Genomic DNA, 21,103 nt, shown 5'->3' with positions numbered 1-21,103 from the left:
CCTGTTAGCTCCCAGATGTGGCTAACTGGCAACAGCTGCCTTACAAAAGCAGTTTCCACTGTCTGCAACCAAAATGTCCCCACCAGCCCTGAAATCAGTGGCAACAGGAGCTGTGAGTGAAGCAAGCTCATCAGAGTCAGAGTGAAATCTAGGTTACCACCACAGCCTATCCTAAAGACACTAAAATCAGAGAAATCTTTTCAGTTCCAGATCTGCACAAATGAAACAATTCCTCAACGCTGAATCCAGGAAGGTACCTACTGAGCTTTTGACTTGTTCATGCTCTCATGACAGTTTCAGGGCCAGAGACCGTTTTGAGGGGTATTGAGCCAACACTTCTCACACATATTTAGTTTATTTACACTGTGGCTTGTTTTGAACATTGCCTACAAAATTATGCTTCGTGGAAGAAAAGCCTGGCAACAAGGGAAATTGTTGTAAACAACCAGAGTGAGCGTTCCAGCCTGTGTACAATAGACATGCTAGGACTCAAAATAGCACCAGAGGACAAAAAAGCCCAAATGCCCTTAATAAACAGTAAGAACATTGTTTGTTTTTAAGAAACACTGAGCATTGTTTTTGGTTTCTAGATTAAGCTCAGTTGCCAAAAACGCCTTTGTTACTGCCTAAACCAAACTCAAGTAAGGAAGCATAGTCAATAATTATTTCATTTAAGAATGTACCATCACAAACCCAGGGGTGGGAATGCAAGAAGGGGACAGTCTTTGGAAACGAAGAGCCTCCTTTAGGAATAGCAGCTTTAGTGAACAACAACAGAAACTGAGTTTGAGATAGAAACACAGTTCAAAACGGAGAGCTTTTGGCAGCAGTCCCCCCTCCCCTCTCTTTTTGAGATCCTTAACACATGCCAGAGCTTTTCTCTTAACACTTGCCAGGGCTATTGAGTGCTGAAGTCACTGTTTTGGGCTTAAAAACCTCCCAGAACTTAGACATCTGTATGGAGGATGCTTGTTGTCCTGTATATCTGCCAGAACTTAAGACTGAGATTTCAATCACAGATTCAGCTTTGGACTCTTAGAAATGAAAATTAATCCTGGTCATGTTTTGTCTCCTGACTTCTCCCCTGCCACCCTGCTCCCAACCCCTTCCCCCCCAGCTCTTCCACCCCATCAGGCACAAACAATGCCATCTCCTGTGCCCTGCAGTACCCACCTTCTTCCCAGGAACAGAAGACTTTGCAATCTCCCTGGATGGCCATGCTAGTCCAGAATTGTCTCTGTGATGCATGCTTTCTTTTGTGCTCTGTGGAGTGAGGGATGCATCCGTTGCAGCACAAATATTGCTCGTTGTAAAGTGGCCAGGACCAGAAGCTGTTGCCTACTGGGTGGATGTTGTATAAACACTAAGTGCACTAAAACTGTCCAAGACCATAGACCCTGGGGACTGCCTCTTGTCCTTTTGTTGTTCATCGAGTCCAGACATAGGCTAGGGAATTAACGACAAGCTTTTTATTTCTGCCCCAACATGGAGTGCAGTTCATGAATTAAACAGCCAAAGTACCTTTCTAGTGTGTAACAACAGTTACACACAAAACCTACCTAATAAAGACAACCCTCAGGAATGCATTGGGAAAAGCCTTTGAAGTCCTAGACCCTGTGGAGGCCATTGATGGATTTGGAACCAATCATGCCAAAGGTTTTTACCTGTCTAGGGAAGACAGAACACTTCAAGTATGGCAAGGAAAGGCAAACATACAACAGAAGTTACTGGTTAGGCCTTCAGTGTCAAATCCACAAGCTGGATGTAGTAACATGGCCCTAATTCAACAGGAGAGGTGACACAGTCCCTCACAGTCCAACAAAATGGTTGGAGATCTCTTCTGGAGGCAGGGAGGACCTGAGGCACAAGCACAGCCTTGGAAATTTCAGGCTCAAAGTTGTAGGTCTTGTTTGTTTCTTTGTTTTTCCAGGCTCCCATCACTTCCCATAAAAAAAAACTAAAGAAGGAAAACAAGGACTTCAGGATAATCTGGCTTTCATAGCTTAGCCAAACCCTTACAGAATTTTAGGGGACAAAGGGAAAACACAATGCTAGCCTTAGAGTTTCATCCTTGCCATGTTTCAAAGATTAGCTACATAAATGTGGAGCATGAATGTGTTTCTTAAAACAGGTCACAAAACCCCTTTGACATGATAGAAACTGTCCAGCAGTCTAAATAGACAGAAGGCTATAAGATCTTCCTTCAATTTTCTTCATCTTGATAGAACGGTAGGGATTGGAAGAGTCCTCCAGAGATCATCTAGATCAACATTCTGCTAAAGCAGGTTTGCCTTGATCAGGTTGCCCAGGTGGATTTGGAATCTCTTCAGAGAAGGACACTCCACAACCTTTCCAGACAGCCTGTGCCAGTGCTTTGCCACTCTCACAGCAAAGAAGTTTTTCCTTTTGTTTAGATGGAACCTCTTGGGTTCTAGTTTGTGCCTCTAGGGCTTTGTCCTATCACTGGGCACCATGGAAAAGAGGCCAGCTCTATCCTCTTGGTACTTGAGATACTGATCAGCAAAGATAAGGTCCTTCCTCCGGGCTAAACAGCCCCAGGTCTCTCAGCCTCTCCTTGTAAAATCTTTTGTTATTGTTCTGTTATGCTACTCATCCTTAATTACATTAACTGATGATGGGATTTACATTCCATTTCAGTCACATCTGTAAATATGCAGGTCTGGTCAATCAGCTCTTTAGCAGGGACTGTTTCAGCCATCTGTTGTGTCTCTAACATGCTTCCCAGTACCATGACTCACATGGAATTCCTGCTTTCTGCCCAAACTGGCAGTTCTCTGTTCTTGCCTCTCAGCCCTTCCACAGAGGCTGCATGGAAATTCCAGTTGTGTGAGTGCTCTGAAAGGTCAGTCTCATTTGTGTAATGACCAGCTGAGAAGGAGCAGTGACAAAGCAGCATGCCAGCTAGAGTGCTAGGAAGAACAGCCCTTCATGAAAGACCACTCCACTGCAATTTTGGGCTTTTGAAACAAATGTGTTAGATACATTTTCTACCAAACAATGTCAACCCACTCTTGACTCCAGAGCTAATTCAATATAATGCTGTGCTGCATGGACAGGGGTGCATGGGCAGAGTCTTTGAGTGAGTGTGTACTGAATTAAAAGCGGATTGACAGGCACATATCAGAGGGAAGAATTCTGTTTCAAACACCAGGTGTCACTGCAGGATCCTCTCGATTGCAGACCAAGCTCCCTCTAGGTTACAGCTTTACTTTTAAGTGATGCTGAAGATCAGTGGAAAACAAAGATGCTCGTACCTTCTGTTCCCAAGTGCAGCCATGCAGCCACACGATTAGCCAGAATCTGGGCAAACTGTTCAATATTACAGCCAGCCACGGTTAGACTTCTGCGTGGTTGGCCTCAAAGCTGAAGCCAGCCACTGTAACAGAGCTTCTTTATGGCTGATAGTGGCTGTTTGTAATGAAGAATGAAAAACAATATAAATTAGTATTTGTGATTCCCAGAACAGCCCACACTGAGTAACACTCAGCAGTTACTTCATAAAAAAAGAATAAAAACCAATCAAATTACATACTTTGCAGCTTTGGTAAAAGCTATCTTCTTTTAAACTCTCTGATCCTGAATGATTTATCAGATGAAACATCAGGTAGGCTATCAGGTAGTGATAGGACTAGGGGCAATGGAATGGAGCTGGAGGTGGGGAGATTCAGACTGGATGTGAGGAGGAAGTTCTTCACCGTGAGAGTGGTGAAGCCCTGGAATGGGTTGTCCAGGGAGGTGGTGGAGGCCCCATCCCTGCAGGCTGAATGAGGCTCTGGCCAGCCTGATCTAGTGTGAGGTACATAGAATACATAGAATACATAGAATAAACCAGGTTGGAAGAGACCTTCAAGATCATCGCGTCCAACCCATCACCAATCCAACACCACCCAAGCAACTAACCCACAGCACCAAGCACCCTGTCAAGTCTTCTCCTAAAAACCTCCAGTGATGGCGACTCCACCACCTCCCCAGGCAGCCCATTCCAATGTGCAATCACTCTTTCTGTATAGAACTTTTTTCTAACATCCAGCCTGAACCTCCCCTGGCGCAGCCTGAGACTGTGTCCCTGCCCATGGCAGGGGGTTTGGAACTAGATGATCCTTGTGGTCCCTTCCAACCCTGACTGATACTATGATTCTATATGTCCTCATTTTTACAAGTTCCTTACTTTACCTGTCACCTCTGAGTATTACACTGTACTTACCCAGCTTAAAGAGCTACCAGCACCTTGACAGTGAACAGATCCTATTTGCCTGTGCCAGTCTTGATTTTTTTGCCTCCCAGCTCAGCATAACTCATCTGTGGCTGTGCTGTGAATTTTCCAGGAACAACTTCAGCAGTAGCTACTTGGTATTACAGGGGTGAGACTGCTCTTCATTTATCTGTAATTAAAGATTACAAAGAGGAAGGGGCAGCTCATGGAGAATGCAAGCCGTTGCAGGCCAGGTACCATCTGAGCCTCATGCTCTAGTGTACAAAGAACCCTTGCTCCAGCAGGATGCCTAAAAAATGACATTTCCTTCTGTTAGGCTTGCCTGCACAACCTGTGCTGCATATTCTGCTGTGGTCCTAACTCAGCTGCCTCTGACATGCTTCAGGCTGCTCTCAAAGTATTCCTGCACAAATTAGAGCCTTGCCATTGACAGAAGAGCACAGCAAATGGCTGGGGAACATTACCTAAAAAGCATCTTCAGCAAAGAAGAAGGCACAGCAATTTCAGAAGATAATCCATAAGGCTGGTGATTGCAGCCCTTTCAAAATGCTGAACACTGCACAACTTGCAAAGGCTCAAATCCAATATTCTTACCTGCATTAAAGAGCACAGTGCCACTGTGTTCCTGCTTTAGAGACAACTTAAAACTGGGGCTGTTGTGGGCACGCTTGAATCTTGACAGGCTTGTGGCTCTGCAAGATGTAAGGTGCTGTGTAACACAAAGAAAACCAAATAGTTCTTGTCAGATAATGAAATCACCACCACATGCCCAGCTCAAACAGAATTCTATCAAATAATGCAGATTTTAGGACCCACGAGAGGAAGTGACTGGAAGGGCCGAACGAAATATTTGTTAAGAGGCACAGGTTAAAAACAAAACAAAACAAAACAAAGGACAAAGCTTATTGATTTGTGTTTTATTCTGTCTGGCTATTGAATTTATATATAGACTTCAATCCAATTAGCTTTGCCAGGATCTTTCAGTTAAACTCATTTCATTGCAGTGTAACATGTTTCTCATTTGACATAATTTACATTGATTTCCAAGAGATTCAAAAGTGATTTGCAAATGTATTAACCAGGGGGAAAAAACAAAAAGGTGGAGCCTCTTTTAAAAGCTTTCAGAGAATACAGTACAGAATTTTAAGCCTTTTTCTGCATATAAACAAGTAAATATTAGGCTGCTGTACATAAATAAAACCTGTATTGACCTATGCTCTTACTCATAGATAACTGCCTCATATGTTCATGTTGCATTTTTTCCCCCCTGAAATATTTACAGAACACTTGTCTACTTTTACAGTAAATAACCATAATCACCTACTGTGCTTTCAGCAGCCAAAAGCTGAATTGGCTAGAAACATCAGATGAAGATTCCTGGAACAATGGCATGACTAAATTACATCAACTTGTGTACACTACTACAAAACATGGAGAGGAATTTCGTGGCATTTATCAATTTACAAAATGCAACTTAGTGTTGGCTCTGAACTGCTGTAACAGCAGGATAAGTCCTGCAGTTACAGTCAAGCTGCAAGTTATGGAACATACATTCTGCAAAACGACAGTGTTTCAGTGTCTGCAGTGGTGATAATAAAACTATTGATTTCAAACAGGTAGCAAGTCAAAAAAAGCCATCATCTATCAAACAAGCCTCAGCTAGTGCCAGCTCAGAAGTCTGCATGCACTGACTCCAGGTTTATATAGTACAGTCATTTCTGTGAACTGCTCTCCCTGCCTGCAGATCTGAACTACCCAGGACATTGCACTCTGTCCACACTAAGGTAGCCAGAGACAGCTCCAAAAACCTCTCTTTGCAGAAGCTCCTACCAGTTTGAGGATGTTTTACAGTTCTCTGTCAGTGACCAGAGAATCAAATGGTTGGCCAGAAAACAGTTTGTTGCTAGAACATTTTGTTAAGAGAACACTGATGGGAAAACATCCCAGTAATAAATGTTATTTTTTTCCCCATTATAAAACAATGGATAAAAGAAACTAAGGTGTCTGTAATTACAAATATACAACCACTCTGTTTGGAGTATGCCACATTCCACATATAAAGCAGTCTTATGCTGAAGCTCCTACAGCATCCAATTGAAAGTGACTCCTACTGAGGCATGACTTTAATAGTAGCAATTAGAGATAATTATCCATATACCAGACTATTTTTTCCCCTTGTTTCTATGGTAGTCATATCAATTCACCAACAGAAAAGAAAGAAAACATATTTCACTGAAAGTACAAACAAAAATACCTAGCAGCTAAACTCTGTTGTAGGGCCTAGTTCTGCACCCTTCTCTCATGCAAATAATTCTGTTTAAATAAAGTAACACAGTTGTGGGTTTGTATTTTTGCTGAAACACTTCTGTTCAAGTCCAGATCTGCACATGGGTCTTGCATGAGTGCATCTGCGTTGCCCGCTTGGGGTTTACAATAGATCAAACCCGTGTATTCAGAATGTACCTATTCATTTCATTTCTATTGATAGGGAGGCTTCAAAAATGATCAGCAAACTGCATAGTGGTGGGGCAGAGAGGACATGCCCTAGCCTCTTTGTGTATAGGGAATACTGAGAAGAATAACCAATTCCATTCATCTCCTGTGAAAATATTGGCAACTTGTCCCTTAACTGTAACCTTTTCAGCTGTAGAAACCTTTCTAAACAGGTAGTCTGTGACACGGGTGAAGTGCAAGTGAAACTTAGCTATTGTTCCTTTTTACCTCTCCCCATCTTGCCCTGAGAGTAAAAGCCCTCCTCTAGGTTTGCACATGGGCTCTTAGTACACACTCATCCAGAAAGACGGCTCAGACTGAGGAGCAGCAACTCACATTCCCCTAAGTTGAAGTATCCACAGCCCTGAAACAAAGGGCCATTCCTAAGCAGTCATTGCCACGGTGGAGATCATGAAGGTGGCAGCTGTGGAAACTAAGGAGCCACCAGAGTGACCCGGATGCTCCTTCAAAGACTTGTCTGCTGGTAGGATCTTCTGAGAAGACTGGCTGCCTGGCCATTCTCAAATAGCCTCAGACATCTGAGAAAGAAGGTTCTTGTGCTCTTAGGTGTTTTTTTCACTAATACATATAAATGCTGTACCAGTTCACCTCTAACAGACATCTTTCCACATCAGTTGTGCCTTTGCAAGCCACAGAACTTCTTGCCTTGAATGAGAGTGAAGACCTCCACAGAAGCCTGCAGGCCAGGATGTGATTTCTCCAAAACATCTGGCTCAAGTCCAGGCTCGTAAATCTCACAGGCACATTAAAAAGGTCCCATTCCGAAGTGGTGTGATGCAGTTTCTGTGCCCTCTGGACAGTTGCCATATTTCATCAAGGATAAGAGAGACACTCAGATGGTGACAGCTGAACATGGGGTGGAGCAGCAGTTCTATAAATAAGAGGGTAAATCCAAATCCAACCTATGCTTAAAGTTAAAATGGAAGTCTCTTTGTAGACATTAGGAAGTCAAAACATCAGCACTGTTTTGGTGGGTCTTTTCAGTAGTAAGGTTTAAAATCCCTTCCCCAGCATAACAACATTAAAATGGCAAGAGTTGGTAACATTGCCTTGTAGTCAATGGGGGACGTTCCAAAATCTCAAGCATTTTGAAGTCCAGGGATACTTACACATTTTGTAAATCACCTAAGCAGACTGTTGCATTCTCATAAACTATAAGCAGTAACATAGCTGCCCTCTAAACTGAACAATCCCATCTTGTCTTCTGTAACAGACAGATGCTGATTAAAATTAGAGAATGACTTTGCAGTGACAGAAACTTTGTCAGACTGTGCTATTGTAACAATAAAAGTGAACACCACAAAGGAAAGCCAGCATTTAGGAATGTGGGCAGGAGAGTACCACATACAGCAGACAAGTTACTGTGGAGTAACAGTGAGCATCTTCACTGGACAGAAACATCTTTGTTTTTAGGCACTTTGCTGTTGTGTTTGTAGTGACTGTCCTTCGGGCCAGTTTGAAACTGAAAACCTCCAGAAACAAAACCTCACAACTTGCAAAGACAGAACTCTAAGTTTTATGTTATCTGGACACAGGGCAGTGGGTATGTCATACAAAAACGATCCATGCATCTGCTATGGAAATTGGGCTGTCAGAGTAAGCTACATGAGCAGGTGGAGACCATGTAGAGCATTCAGTTGTTTTAGTAATCCTGCTTCGACCACCTGAGCTGTATCATTTAGAGTTAGCTTAACTATATCTACACTGTGCAGACACTCTTGCCAACTTCTGGCTTACATGTAAAGTAAGTTTTATTAATAAATCAATGGGAGCCTTGTATTACAAACAAGCTTTCATCTTTCTGTCGTCCACAGGAAAAGAACAGTGTCTAGTGTATGCAATACCCTCATGCACTCCTGGAAAATTACTGCATAGGTGATTAACTGTCACTTAAACATCAGCAAAAACTTCTTTGCTGTGAGGCTGCTGGAGCACTGGACCAGGCTGCCCAGAGAGGTTGTGGAATCTCCTTCTCTGGAGTCATTCAAAACCTGCTTAGACATGTTCTAGGCAAACATGCTTTGGCAGTGGGGTTGGACTGGATGATTTCCAGAGGTCCCTTCCAACCCAAACCATTCGGTGACTCTGTTCAACACTTTTGTTGTTTAATACCTTTAGTAAGCCTGGGATCTTTCATACTGACCCAACCAAAGGGAGTTTTCTCTGCTTGAAAAAAATAACAAAGTAGCCTCTCTCTGTGATGTTCCATCCATAGCATTTATCTTTAGCATAAGCCTCTACATGCATTGCTAGCTAGCAAGGGATATAGAAATACTTCTGGGTTTGGATTTTTATGTTTTGGGGTTTTCTGAGGTTGAGATCTGCACTATCGATGTCTGCAGCCAAGACCATTCAAAAAGATATGCTACATATTGAATTCAGCACCAGGGTATGGAATCATATCAATAGCAACTATGCTGCCTGCTCCCAGGAAGAGAACCTGCCCTTGAAAGTCTTCAGCAAACTACCACAGGAGCATCTGTCAAGCTGAGCAGCTTTCTGCATTCTCCTGTTTTGCAGTAGGCTACACAGAGCGAGTTACTTGTGAGGCACCTAACAGCCTTATTCAGGCATCTTCCAAACTAAATAAATAACACTAGTCTGAAAAAAAAATGTAATTTGCCTAACAACAAAAGTCCCTCTTTGGAATGTGGCCCAAATTCAAGTGTTTGCTGCAGAAGCAGATTTCTTAGTCACATTGCAAACAAATGCATATGCACAATAGGAGACAGAAAAAAGTCCATGAGCTGAGTTCTGGGATGTTCCAATCCCACATTGCACAGATGAGAGCCATGTCTCAAACTGCCCTCAAGCCCAGGCACTTGGCCTGGATGGCTGCTTTCAAACACCTGAGGGCCAGGCTAGGCTTGTGCATGTTACTTCATTCTGGTTGTGTGTGTGGGATGACCAAGAGACAGGGCAGCACTTCTGTAGTCAGAGGAACACAGCCACGCAGAGTGCTGGGAAGCAGACAGTACAAGAGAGAGCGCTCTGTGTCACAGCTTTACATGCTAGCTGTCAGAAAGCACATTGACACAACTGATCCAGCATCTTGTGAAAGCACCATTGAAAGGGTGAAGAGAGAGCACCGCATATACAGAATTGCAATCAAGACAGCGGACAGGAGCTGTTCAAGGAGCCACAGAGAAGCATACAGCCCAGAAGAGTCCCTGCAGGATGGATTCCCTGAAGGCACAAGAGACAAGGGCTTAGAGAACAAGGCAGTTGGTCCTCAGCCAGTTGCTACTGTGGGGATGGGTCTGGTTCTGGGCGACTCATGAGTATGAATCCCCAGGGCTATTTCTCCCTCACCCCATGAATCCTGCTACATGTAAGCAAGCAACTAATAGTTCACAGCTGACATGGACAAAGACCAGCACCTCCTTGAATGCTCACCATTTTAAAACTTAGATTCTTCAAAAGAAGACTGATAATTCTTATTGCAAAGCTTAGTCATCACAGCTACATTACTGGGCTTTTTAGAGGATGTTTGTGAGAGACTATTGCTACTGTAGGGCTTGTTGAGGTCCAATACACTTAACGTGGCTCTATAAAGCTGCCTCCAACTTAGACAAGTAAACGTTGGGGTTGTCCCTTTGTACTTTGCAGTTAAACACAGCATGGAAAAGAGCATGGAAGTACTAGCTGCTTAGCAAAAAAGGCACTGTAACTGTTCTAATTGTGGCATTTAGGTACATGCCTGTGCTACAGGTATCTGCACAGAAAGCGATTCTGCAATCATCATGGCAGAAAGCGGCGACTGGTTTATGCGTGGGGTATGGTTTAGGTATGTGGTGAGAACAGCTGCCACAGGAGAGACAGATGCATGGAAGAGACTATCAAACTGCATTTCCTATTTCAACCCAGAAGGAAATCAGAAAAGAGCTTTTCACTAGTGCAGTTGTACACACGTAACAGCTCATCTTGGCCGTACTGTGGCAAGGTGATGTGAGATCTTATTATAGAGTTGTGCCAATAAATGGAGGCAAAGAAACAGACTCTGAAGCTTCCCCAGAAATATCACCAGGTAACAACTACTTCATTTTTGATGTTGATGTTGTTTTGATGTTTTTTAGGGATATGCTGAAGGAGGAAAAATAGCAACGAAGAGACAAGAAGAAGAAACTCCCTTTTGTTTGCAGTCAGATTGATCTGTTTGGGAGTTACTGCTGGAATAATCTATTCAACATATTAATGAAAAGGAAACATGAGCAATAGCTGTAAAGGAACAGATCTTACTTCTCAAAAGAGGGAACTAAAACAGAAGCTTGCTTCTTTGTCAAGAGATGTAATTATTCACTGAAGATACCTGGACTGTATTCCCAAGCCTTTTCCCTTAGCATTAGACTATATAATGGAGATTGTAGGGGGTTATGGACTCCCCCATGCATCCTTGTACAGGGGGACAAGTCCTCTTTGCAGCTCTCAAGAGTCCAATGTGCATGAGGGCTCAACAGCTGAGGGCAGGTATATGTCCCACAAGCAGTAATCCAAAATCTGAGCTCCTTCTCCACCAGGCTGAGGGTCTGTTGGATGATGAAAGGTTGTGAACAGCCCAAGAGGCATTTAAATGGGAAGGAATATGCCAACTCCACAGGACTGTAGATGTAATACCAGCTCCCACTGCAAGGCTGCACGAGGCAGTTTAAGAACCAAAGCAAATGAAAGGGAGAAGGGGATTTCATTATGGGAAAGGGAAAGCTGGAGGTCTCAAGAACAGGGGGAAAGACAGGAAGGAAATGAGCTTCACATCCCTTCCTCCAAATCAGCACTCCTGATCCTGCTCTGAAAGACCACAAAGAAGGAGGAGGCAGCTCTCACCCTTCCTCTGACTTGCTGATCTTGATGGGGGCACTTATAGAGGAATGTTTGATTTTCTTCTTTTGCACTTTAAAATTTCACAGTCGACTTCATTGCTATTCTTTCCTATTGTTAACTGGCATTATCTCTTATCTTGAAACTTGAACCTGGTGAACCTGACAAACCTCATGTTGCTACACTTTCTCTAAAAGCAGTTCTCCACATAAGGACTAAGACAATCCTTAAGGGATAACTACACCTTGAGTTGTATCTGGGAATTGCAGGAGCTGAGGTATGCCTGCTACTAAGGTGCAGGAGTCAGACTGAGGACTACATATATAAACCTGTACCCCTGAGCAAGGATCAGACAGCAAACATGTACTTCAAACAGCAAACGTAGTTAAAGACTTCAGAAATTCTCCAGACTTAGCACAACAGATCTTCTGAAAGATGGTGCATCTTATCTTTGGCCTTAAACAGTGTGAAGTAGAAGCAGAGAACAGTCAAAGGCGAACTTCATGAATTCACATTCAAGGGAACAGAAATAGAAACTTTTCTTGAGGAAAAAACTCTAAGGAAGACTGAAGTCGGCTTTAAAAAGCACTGCAAGGAAGTGGAAGCAAAGAGTTTGCTGCAGCTCTGGGAGAATGGCAGCACAGTCAAGAACAAGATGGATGTAGACTGGTCTGAACTGCTTCTCCTCAAAAGGAAGAGAGTCATAGATCAAGTGTGCTGCCCTGTGGCATGAGGCCAGGATCCATGAATCGCCCTGTAGGCAGAGTCTGACTGCACACTTGCGCTGCTCCTCAGAGCTATTCTACTTACAGGCAAAGCTCATGGATCAGCACACCTCTTTTGGTTATGAAGTTATTTCTACTCCATGTGTGTCACCAGGTCTGTGTCTGCTCTTTATACTACCAAGTAGTGTTGAGAAGGACTCAAATCTGGTATATCAAAACCCAGCACCAACTGAGCTGAAACGAAACCTGTTCAGGCTACTTTGGAGTAAAGCCAACCTCAGTTTGTGCGCTGTTTTTTTCAAACTGAAGATGCACTATAGTCTTCAAGCACATGCCAGATACTACACCTGTGAGTGTATGTGACTGTTAGCAGGTTTGGACTATGATTGATACCTGTGTCCCCATCACACGTGTGTGCTTACACACATGGGGCTGTGTGCACCTGTGGGCACATATCTGAGCGGAAAACATGCATCGTGCAGGGACAGCTCTCTGCTCTTGGACTAATCTTGTCCTAGTGTACCACTCACTCTGCTCTTCTTGAAGAAAACAGAAGTACCAACCCAGTACCTACTTATTTCACCCAAGCACTGTACTTTGTTTTTAATACTAACAGAATAAGTTGGTACCTTTGGGAAGCCAGTGGCTTCCAAACTGCTTATCAGAGCTCCGTGAAGTTCTTGGTCACCCTCCTGCTCCTTTTAGCTGAGGAACAAGGAGGACTGGTGGCTATCCCACATCAAATCCCACTCTCTCTTCTGCCTCCCTTTTGCTCTTTGACAGTGTTCTTTTACACAGACTCCATTACTTTGAGCTTCAAAACAGCAAGGCATATTCCACATCCCTGCTCAAGAAGAGAACAACAGAAAAATGACGACGCTTCACGTACATACTTCTGAACTAGAAAAAAAGAGGGTGGAACAAAAAGGGAAAATAAAATGAAAAAACATTGTCAAAACAAAAAATACCATCTACTCAACAGAGTACATAGATTTTCCTATATAGTAAACTAGACAAACATTAAAATATTTAAAGTCTTTAAAAAAAAAGGAGAAAAATTCTTCCAAAAATGACTCAATACTATTAAGGTCATACTAAGCATTACACAAATCCATTCACTTTAACAACTCCTTGCCACGTGACAATTGTCTGGAGTGTGTCTGTGTGTGCACATGACAGGGACAGAGGAAGAATGCTCAGGGTGCCATTTGAAAGTGGTGTTTGACAAATGACCCAACAAAACCCCTACACGTACCAGTACACATCTCAAATATTGCCAGTCACATTTTGCAGCCCTTGACATGAATAAAAAGGAAAAGAAAAGAAAAGAAAAGAAAAAGGCAACAGAATTTATTCAAACACATCTGGAGTAAGTCCCTTGTGAAGTGCTGCTGATTGCACTTTAGTTGCGATGAACGTGGACAGCGTTCCCCTGAAGACACCAAAGTGAGAGCACAGCTTCCCCAGCTCTGCCAAGTAAGTCTGAGTTGAGGTACAGTGATCTCTGATTTGCTCAACTGGAATGCAAAAAGATGCTTGAAACACACTTGGAAGCAAAGAACACAAAATACTCTCTGTAAATGAAAAGTTAGCTTTCTGCAAAGGCAGGTTTTTTGGTATGTAGTCGGATGGGGATGACAAGCAGGACACTTCCTCCCAAACTCTGGTCGTCTTGGAGCTAACAAGAAAGGAGCCTTTACGTTGTCCTGGCCACCAACCTGACCTGATGTAGCCCTTCCCATGAGCTTCCGTCCACCACCCAGCATCACCTCGTGGGTATCACACCCTGACTGAAATGTATGCTGCTGCTTCACAACTATTTAGCTTCGTTCCCCAAGAGAAGTACTTCCTTCTCCACATTCCATGCATTCCTGTGAAAATACCAGTGGAGAAATCTGCCTGCTGGAGTAGTTAAAGTCTGGTGAAATCCCTGTGCAAGTCCCCTATGCTCTCGTAGTCATTCTCTCCTGAAAGAGCTGTGTGGTTTGTGTTAGGCACAGACAAGGTTCTGTCTTCTTCTTGGCTCACTGACTGGATAGCTTCGTAGTCAGGCTCCAGCTCCCCGTTTGGTCTGTCTGTTGACTGAGGCACAGTGGTAGTATTCAGGGTGTTTTCAAAGTCCTTCACACTTGCATAGAGGCCACTGCAAACAGATGGGGACCTCTGGGATGCGATTTCTTGAATACAGGTGTAAGGAGAATCCAGTGCCTTGATGGCCTGTCCTGGTTTACTGACTGATGAGTACATGGCTGAGATCTAGGAAAAGGAAACACCCAATGAGGATTTCAGTGGGGCATAAACCCCTGTTCATACCCCCTCCCACCACCACAGGGATGTTGGTTACTTGAGACAAGACAGGATCTTCCAAGGAAACCGTATCCTTTCTTAAGGAAAGAAAGGATTTCTTACACATGCTTTATTTTTTGGCATGCATTTAAAGACTGATTTTCTTTCAGACAGGAATGTTGTATAAAGGGAGTTTATCAATGCCAAAATTCTTTGAACATAAATCCCCTGCAAGCAAATTAGACCTGGGACAAATGACTTTGTGAAAAGGACCTCTTGCAAGTTTTGCTGTGGTCCTGCAGCAAGCTTGGGCGTAATGGGAAGACAGGCATCAAAGGAATGATGGGGTTTAGCTGCTGTAAGGTAAGAGAAGGATGCTTTCTGATCCTTGGGGTTTTTAAAATTACCTCTAATGGTAGCAGCTACTTTTCTGCTTTTAGAGGCACCTTGACAGGAGAGTATTTACTTGGTATGTTTATAAGCAGGACCAAGGAGGCACCAAGTCATGTTAACAGAACATTAAAACTAAAGAGACAAATTACCTACACAGAAAAGAACAAAGAATGCTGGCCTTGATACACAAGGTCTGTTCTGTTGACTAAACCTCTGCCTGCAAAGAGGAGCTGCCTCTCAGACACTGCATATCAGAACTTAAAAACTAGACACTGAAGCCTCTCAGCTACTATAAACACAAGGGAGGGAGCTGGAGTCTTACTCCAAGCTGAGAAGGTTTTATGCTTAACAAGTGCACAAAGGTGGCTCTTAATGAAGAGGTGAAGGAGATGCCCACATCCACACATGAGCTTCCACTCCTGGCTCTCCAAGGCTGGCACCATGTGCATGGAGACACTCTTGATTTCCTCTTCCAGTCCAAGTGGATAATCTCCCCTGCTCAGGGCAAACAGCTGAAATTCACCCCACTGCTGATACCTAATATCACAGCTGCAACCTAGCTCTGATGTTACAGTTCAAGTCTCTCCCAAGCAAGGCCACTCTGGGCTTGTATCAATCCAGCTGAAACAGATTGGGATGACAATGTCCATTACCAGTAAACAACACTGAGTGATGCAGATGAAGCAGATTGCTTCTGTTAATTCTTTATGTATTTACCTTTCTAATTTATAAAGAGAGACATCCCATTGCCAACAGCAATGCTTCTGAGTCTTTACTAATCTCAGGCAAACAAACAAAAAATGGCTTTCCTGCTCATCAGCACTCCAACCTTTTCCAGCACTAAATTACATGAGCCCAGGTCAAGGATCAATTTATCCATTCATGTTTGGAAGCACTTTTCTGGAAGCATTAGCTCACTCAGCTCACTCAACTTGGTGTTCACTTTTATGTCCAGAGAACATATTTATCACTTGCACAAATGTATTGGAGATGATCAAAAGCAGCCTTACTTCTGTTTAACTTTTCTGCCTTTGTTTCAATCTCCTCAATTTATTTGACTAACAGGCATTTCAAAGAACAATTTATGCTCCAGTGCTTTTATTGTGCTTCTGTTTATTTCCCAGAGGCCCAAACACTTTGTGTGGGGAAGGTGGAGCACGTTTCAAAAGGCTGCTGGTTGTTATTCTTCAGAAAAACTTGCTATCCAAGGCAAGAGGCTGCCCTAACAATCAGCTAGTTGTGGCCTCTTGTTATCTTCTGCTGTAATTTTTTAACCTATTGGCCTGATACAGCCACATGCTGGAATATTTTGTATTTTAGGAAGGTGGCAGCAGAAAGTCTGCACAGAGAGAGTTTGGCTTTCCTTTTCCCTTCGGCCAGATTTCACCTTTCTTAGGTTCTGTTTAATCATGCAGAACTTATGCTAATTTCTGCCTGAAGAAATGTCTCTAGCTAGTTATTGAATTTCCTGCAAGAAACCTACCTCATCTTCTGTAAGAGATGGATCTTCCTCTCGAGACTTGTAAGACATTGAACTAAGCCTCTGTGAAAAACATAAGAAAGGAAGAAGGGGGGGAAAAAAAGGCTCATTATCAGTCATCAGTGTGAAATCTATAAAATTCCCCTCCCATTACAACCAATACATTATTTTTATGGTCATTTGCTCTCCAGTTCCATTTTTCATGGCTAATACCCCTAACAGACAGAGCACATCTCTGGGGTAACAGCCTGGAGGTTAGGAGAGGGGTTTTTTTTGATGTGTCTGCTCTTGTCCTGACCTGAAAAAAGTAAAAATAATGTAATGGCTAAAACAAACTCTGCTCTGCTGTATCCCTGCACTTCTAATGAAGCAAGAAAGAGTCTGCAAAGGCATTTGAGCAATGAAGTCAGCTGTTGTGACACACTAGTTGGCCTTCCATGTGATTTTCAGACATGGTTTTAGGTGACCAAAGAACAATACTCAACTGGCACCTCCCTGATAACTCTTATCCTACATTCAGTGCTGCAAGGGAGGTGCCATATCCTCCTCCTCCTCCACAAAATGCAGCAGCCCTGCAGAGGTGCACAGCAGCACTGCCTCACAGCTGCTCAGGCCATGAACAAGGAAAGGACCACTGCAACCCATCCTGAGACGGGCAGCTCAGCCCTCAAAGCATCTGGCCGGGCCCAGTTCACATAGCAAAGTTCCTAAAGGATGGGGGGCATGGTTTGGTATCAAGTCTAACTTCATGTAAAGTATGATGTAGAAATTAGATCACAAAACTTTGGGGGAAAGCATTTTGCTCTTACAAAAAATGTCTTGGGACCTTCACGGCAACAAAGACCCCAGCTACCTCACAGTGGCCATCTGACTCCTCCACACTGGGGCCAGGAGGCTTTGCTGGACTCCACAGGGACTCAGAGGGAGCCTTCCAGCACTCTTTGTAATGGGCCATAGTTTGGAGTTTCACACAAACTGTCTACCTAAAATTCTTCAGACCTCCTGCAGTGCAGACCAAAGCAGAGTCAGTCAGTGGGTCAAATCAAATGCTACTTCCAAGCATGTACTAGATCATAGGATCATAGGATGTTAAGGGTTGGAAGAGACCTTCAAAGATCATTGTGTCCAACCCCCCTGCCAGAGCAGGACCATAGAATCCAGCACAGGTCACACAGGAACACATCCAGACAGGGCTGGGAAGGCTCCAGAGAGGGAGACTCCACAACCTCTCTGGGCAGCCTGCTCCAGGGCTCTGGGAGCCTCACAGTGCAGAAATTCCTCCTCATACTGAGCTGGAACCTCCTGTGCTGTAGCTTCCAACCATTGCTCCTTGTCCTATCCCAGGGTGCAGCTGAGCAGAGCCTGTCCCCTCCCTCCTGCCCCCCAGCCCTCAGCTATTGATAGACATTGATCAGATCCCTCTCAACCTTCTCCTCTCCAGACTGATCAGACCCAGGGCTCTCAGCCTCTCCTCCCCAGGCAGTCCCTTCAGCATCCTGATGTTGTCTGCTGGTATCCAGGGAAAAAAAAAATCACTCTTGTAGAACTATTGTTTTTCCTTTGTTAAAGCTTTTTATCTTGATCTGCAAAGCACAGATCTCCCCACCAAGCAAAGTGATAATGATGGAAAGGTCTCATTGCAATAGCCACCACTGTGCTTTGTTTGATGAAGCATTGGTGGATTTGTTCTTTCTGCAGGGAGGCAAAGAAAGCCATGGTCTGCAGTTGTGCATCAGGGAAGATTGATGAGAATAAAGTTATTTTAAAATCCCCTCCTGTCACCACCACCTCTCCTTTCCCATCAGATCTGCCCCTTTTCCACCCCACCCACCCCATTTGCCCCTTTTCCCCCTCAAACCCACAGCACCTGGGCTCTCTTGGAGTCTCCTCCCTCCCCAGGTGTGGATTCTTTGCCTTTCCCACCCACTCCCCTATTTAATGCCCCCAGGAAGGGCAGCAGCCCTAAGCTGAGCCCATCTGGGCTGAGGATCCTCCTCTTGTCACTGGTGAGTGCCCTTGGTGCACACTGGGTGCTGGTGGTGGTGACTACAAAGGCCGGGGGGCCTGGTGGCCCCCCGGTTGTTAGGGCTAACATTGATGACTGCTCTGTTATCCTCCACGGGTGCTGGCTGGGGCTGAGGGTCTTGCCCCAGGCTCTGGGTGCAGGAATGGTGGCGGCGGTGGTGGAGGAGGAGCTGTTTAGGCAGGGGTAGAGGGAGCAGCTCTGAGCTGGAGAGGGGCTGCACTAACAGAAGGGACTGTGGAAAGTCCACAGCAGGAGAATACAACACTCCATGGGCACAGCTGCTGCCCTCAGCTACCTGCAAGCTAAAGATTGTCTCCACCAAATGCTGCTCCGGGCACACACAAGACTCATTTTTCATTCCCCACAGAAGCTCATTACAACAGATACTTTCCTATTTACATTTATCTTGGTGTTTTTACTTCTTGTAAATACCAAGCTTCAACCCCCTGGGGCACTTCTGATGAAGACCCTGACCCCAAGCAATCTGAAGTCCTCCTGCAGCTCCTGGGGTGCAGGGGGTGTGCTTCCCACACCCCTAACAACTCCATTGCTTCCTTCTCACTGCCTGGAGGATGCACTCTTTAACCTGTGCTTTGTTTACTCACAATTAAGAAAGGAAAAATAAAGAGAAATGAGAAGTTCAAACTGACTTTGAGCCTTTATTCAATTCTGACCTTTCACTTCAGCAGCTCAGTTTAGTCTTTCTCATTTGCAGGCTGTTTTTTATTGAGGAGTAAGTCACTGATGTCATCCTTGCACATCAAAACAAACATGTGCTTGCAAAAACCCTTCAGTGAAGTTATTTTCTCTCATCAGTGTGTCTATAAAGCACCACATGTCAGGACCCCTTCTACAGTTTCCCCACTCAAGTATTGACAAATACCCCAGGGTGTTGGCAATCCTGCTCTCCCCCCCCCGGGACCCAGTGCTCTTCCTTATAAATGAGAAACCTTGTGATACATCAGGTTTGAAGGATATTGTCATCTTGGGGGAAGAACAGAACAAAACAAACACTTGCTCCTAAACATTTTGTAACTTTTGCTTGAAAGCTCAGCAGCAGCAACACAAGCAGCATGTGTCCTTATTTTGCCTTCCACTTTCCTTTTGTTCCTTGACAGAGCTTGATTTTTTTGCTCTTGGGCTAAGCTGCTGCTCCTGACTGGGGCACTAGAACAAGGAGACCATTCTCCTCTGGTGGATTAGTAAGAGATGCTTTGCCCATCCTGAGGCTGCACAAGCCTGAAAGCAGATGGCAGCAGCCAGATGTACACACGACAAGCGTTTCCACCAGGGCTCACTCTGGAAAGCCCTGGGTGGAAAAGGAGATCCATAAATCCTCTGTTTAATTAAAAGGGAGAACCAAAGAAAAACCATTCTGCCTCTCTAGTTTTGGTAGGCAAACTACACCCAAGTTTTTCCAGGTGATAGAGGCCTGTAAGAAGCCACATGCTATTAAAGGTGTCTGTCTTCACCAAAACCTCCCAGAGGATTTGGCTGGGCTCCAGCCAAGAACCAGTTTAGTAATTAATTTTCACCCATTATTGCCCATCTAGCTATTGAAAGTGCTCTTTATCCTTTTCATGCTGTTATATGCTGGAATGATCTCTGGCTTGGTCCATCTAGTTCTCTCAAATCAGTGTGCTTCAGGATCTGGCATGGACTAGAGCTCACTCTGGCTGCCCTCTGTTACAGGGTGAGACAGACAGCCCAGACATCATCTGTTCTCTGCTGGCAGGCACAAGTCTCAGTTACACAAGTAGGCTCATGTCCCTTCTTTGTGTCCCAGTAAAGGAAAGCCTATTTGTAGTGAGGGAGACTGTCATGACTACAAGAAAGACATTGAAGTGCTGGAGTGGGTCCAGAGAAGTGCAATGAAGCTGGTGAGGGGTGAGGAAAACAGGTCTGGTGAGGAGCACCTGAGGGAACTGAGGTTGTTTAGCTGAAGAAGAGGAGGCTGAGGGGAAACCTCAATCTCTACAGCTCCCTGAAAGGTTGAAGCCAGATGGGAGTTGGTCTCTTCTCCCTGATAACAAGTGATAGAATGAGAGGAAATGGTCTCAAGTTTAGGTTGGGCATTAGAAGCAACTCCTTCACTGAAAGGGTTCTCAATCACAGGAACAGGCTCCCTAGGGAGGTGATTGAATCCCCATCCCTGGAGGCAGTTAAAAGAGGCAGAAATGTGATGCTGAGGGACATGGTTTAGCACCAGCCAAGGTAGAGTTATATAATGGTTGAGCTCAATGATGTTAAAGGTCTTTCCAAGCCAAACTATTCTATGAGTGTATGTCCTACAGCCTCTTTCTTCATCTTGGGCAGGGCAGAAAGTTGAAAATTTTGGGATACAGATGTCATGTCAAGCAAGGCAGCTAAGCAGCCTCACAAGAGAGGAGGCAAAAAGAGGCCCCTCTGGAGCCTGTGGAACTCAAAAAGTGATCAAGAGAGTGCACGTTTCCACAAACACCTTGGCTGGGGCAGCCCCGTCGCTAAAAACAGGCATTGCCCTGTGTTGTTCAAAGCGGCAAGCTAGAGGGAACAATGATCAGTGCAACAGAAAAACAACCCCCCACGACCACCTCTCCACACAATGCCACCAATAATGACATTTATATATTCCATTAATTACCATTTCC

The 21,103-nt window shown here is 44.3% G+C and overlaps 1 protein-coding gene across 2 annotated transcripts in view; it reads right to left on the bottom strand.

Annotated features, from left to right (window-relative positions):
• Nucleotides 1-13,744: 13,744 nt before the first annotated feature.
• The window catches only part of PAG1 (phosphoprotein membrane anchor with glycosphingolipid microdomains 1), an 81,140-nt gene continuing 73,781 nt past the window's right edge, over nt 13,745-21,103 (bottom strand). For both annotated transcript variants that reach the window (XM_054167484.1, XM_009905759.2), the window contains 2 exons: nt 16,451-16,510; nt 13,745-14,544 (listed from right to left, as the gene is read on the bottom strand). In XM_054167484.1, the coding sequence (XP_054023459.1) occupies nt 14,200-14,544; nt 16,451-16,510 (405 nt within the window). In that variant the 3' untranslated portion in view covers nt 13,745-14,199. The remainder of the gene's footprint in view (nt 14,545-16,450; nt 16,511-21,103) is intronic.

Source organism: Dryobates pubescens, chromosome 14 (assembly GCF_014839835.1).
Source record: "Dryobates pubescens isolate bDryPub1 chromosome 14, bDryPub1.pri, whole genome shotgun sequence".
Classification (NCBI taxonomy): domain Eukaryota; kingdom Metazoa; phylum Chordata; class Aves; order Piciformes; family Picidae; genus Dryobates; species Dryobates pubescens.
The sequence above is the reverse complement of the archived record's forward strand: the minus strand, read 5'-3'. Positions and strand labels throughout refer to the sequence as shown.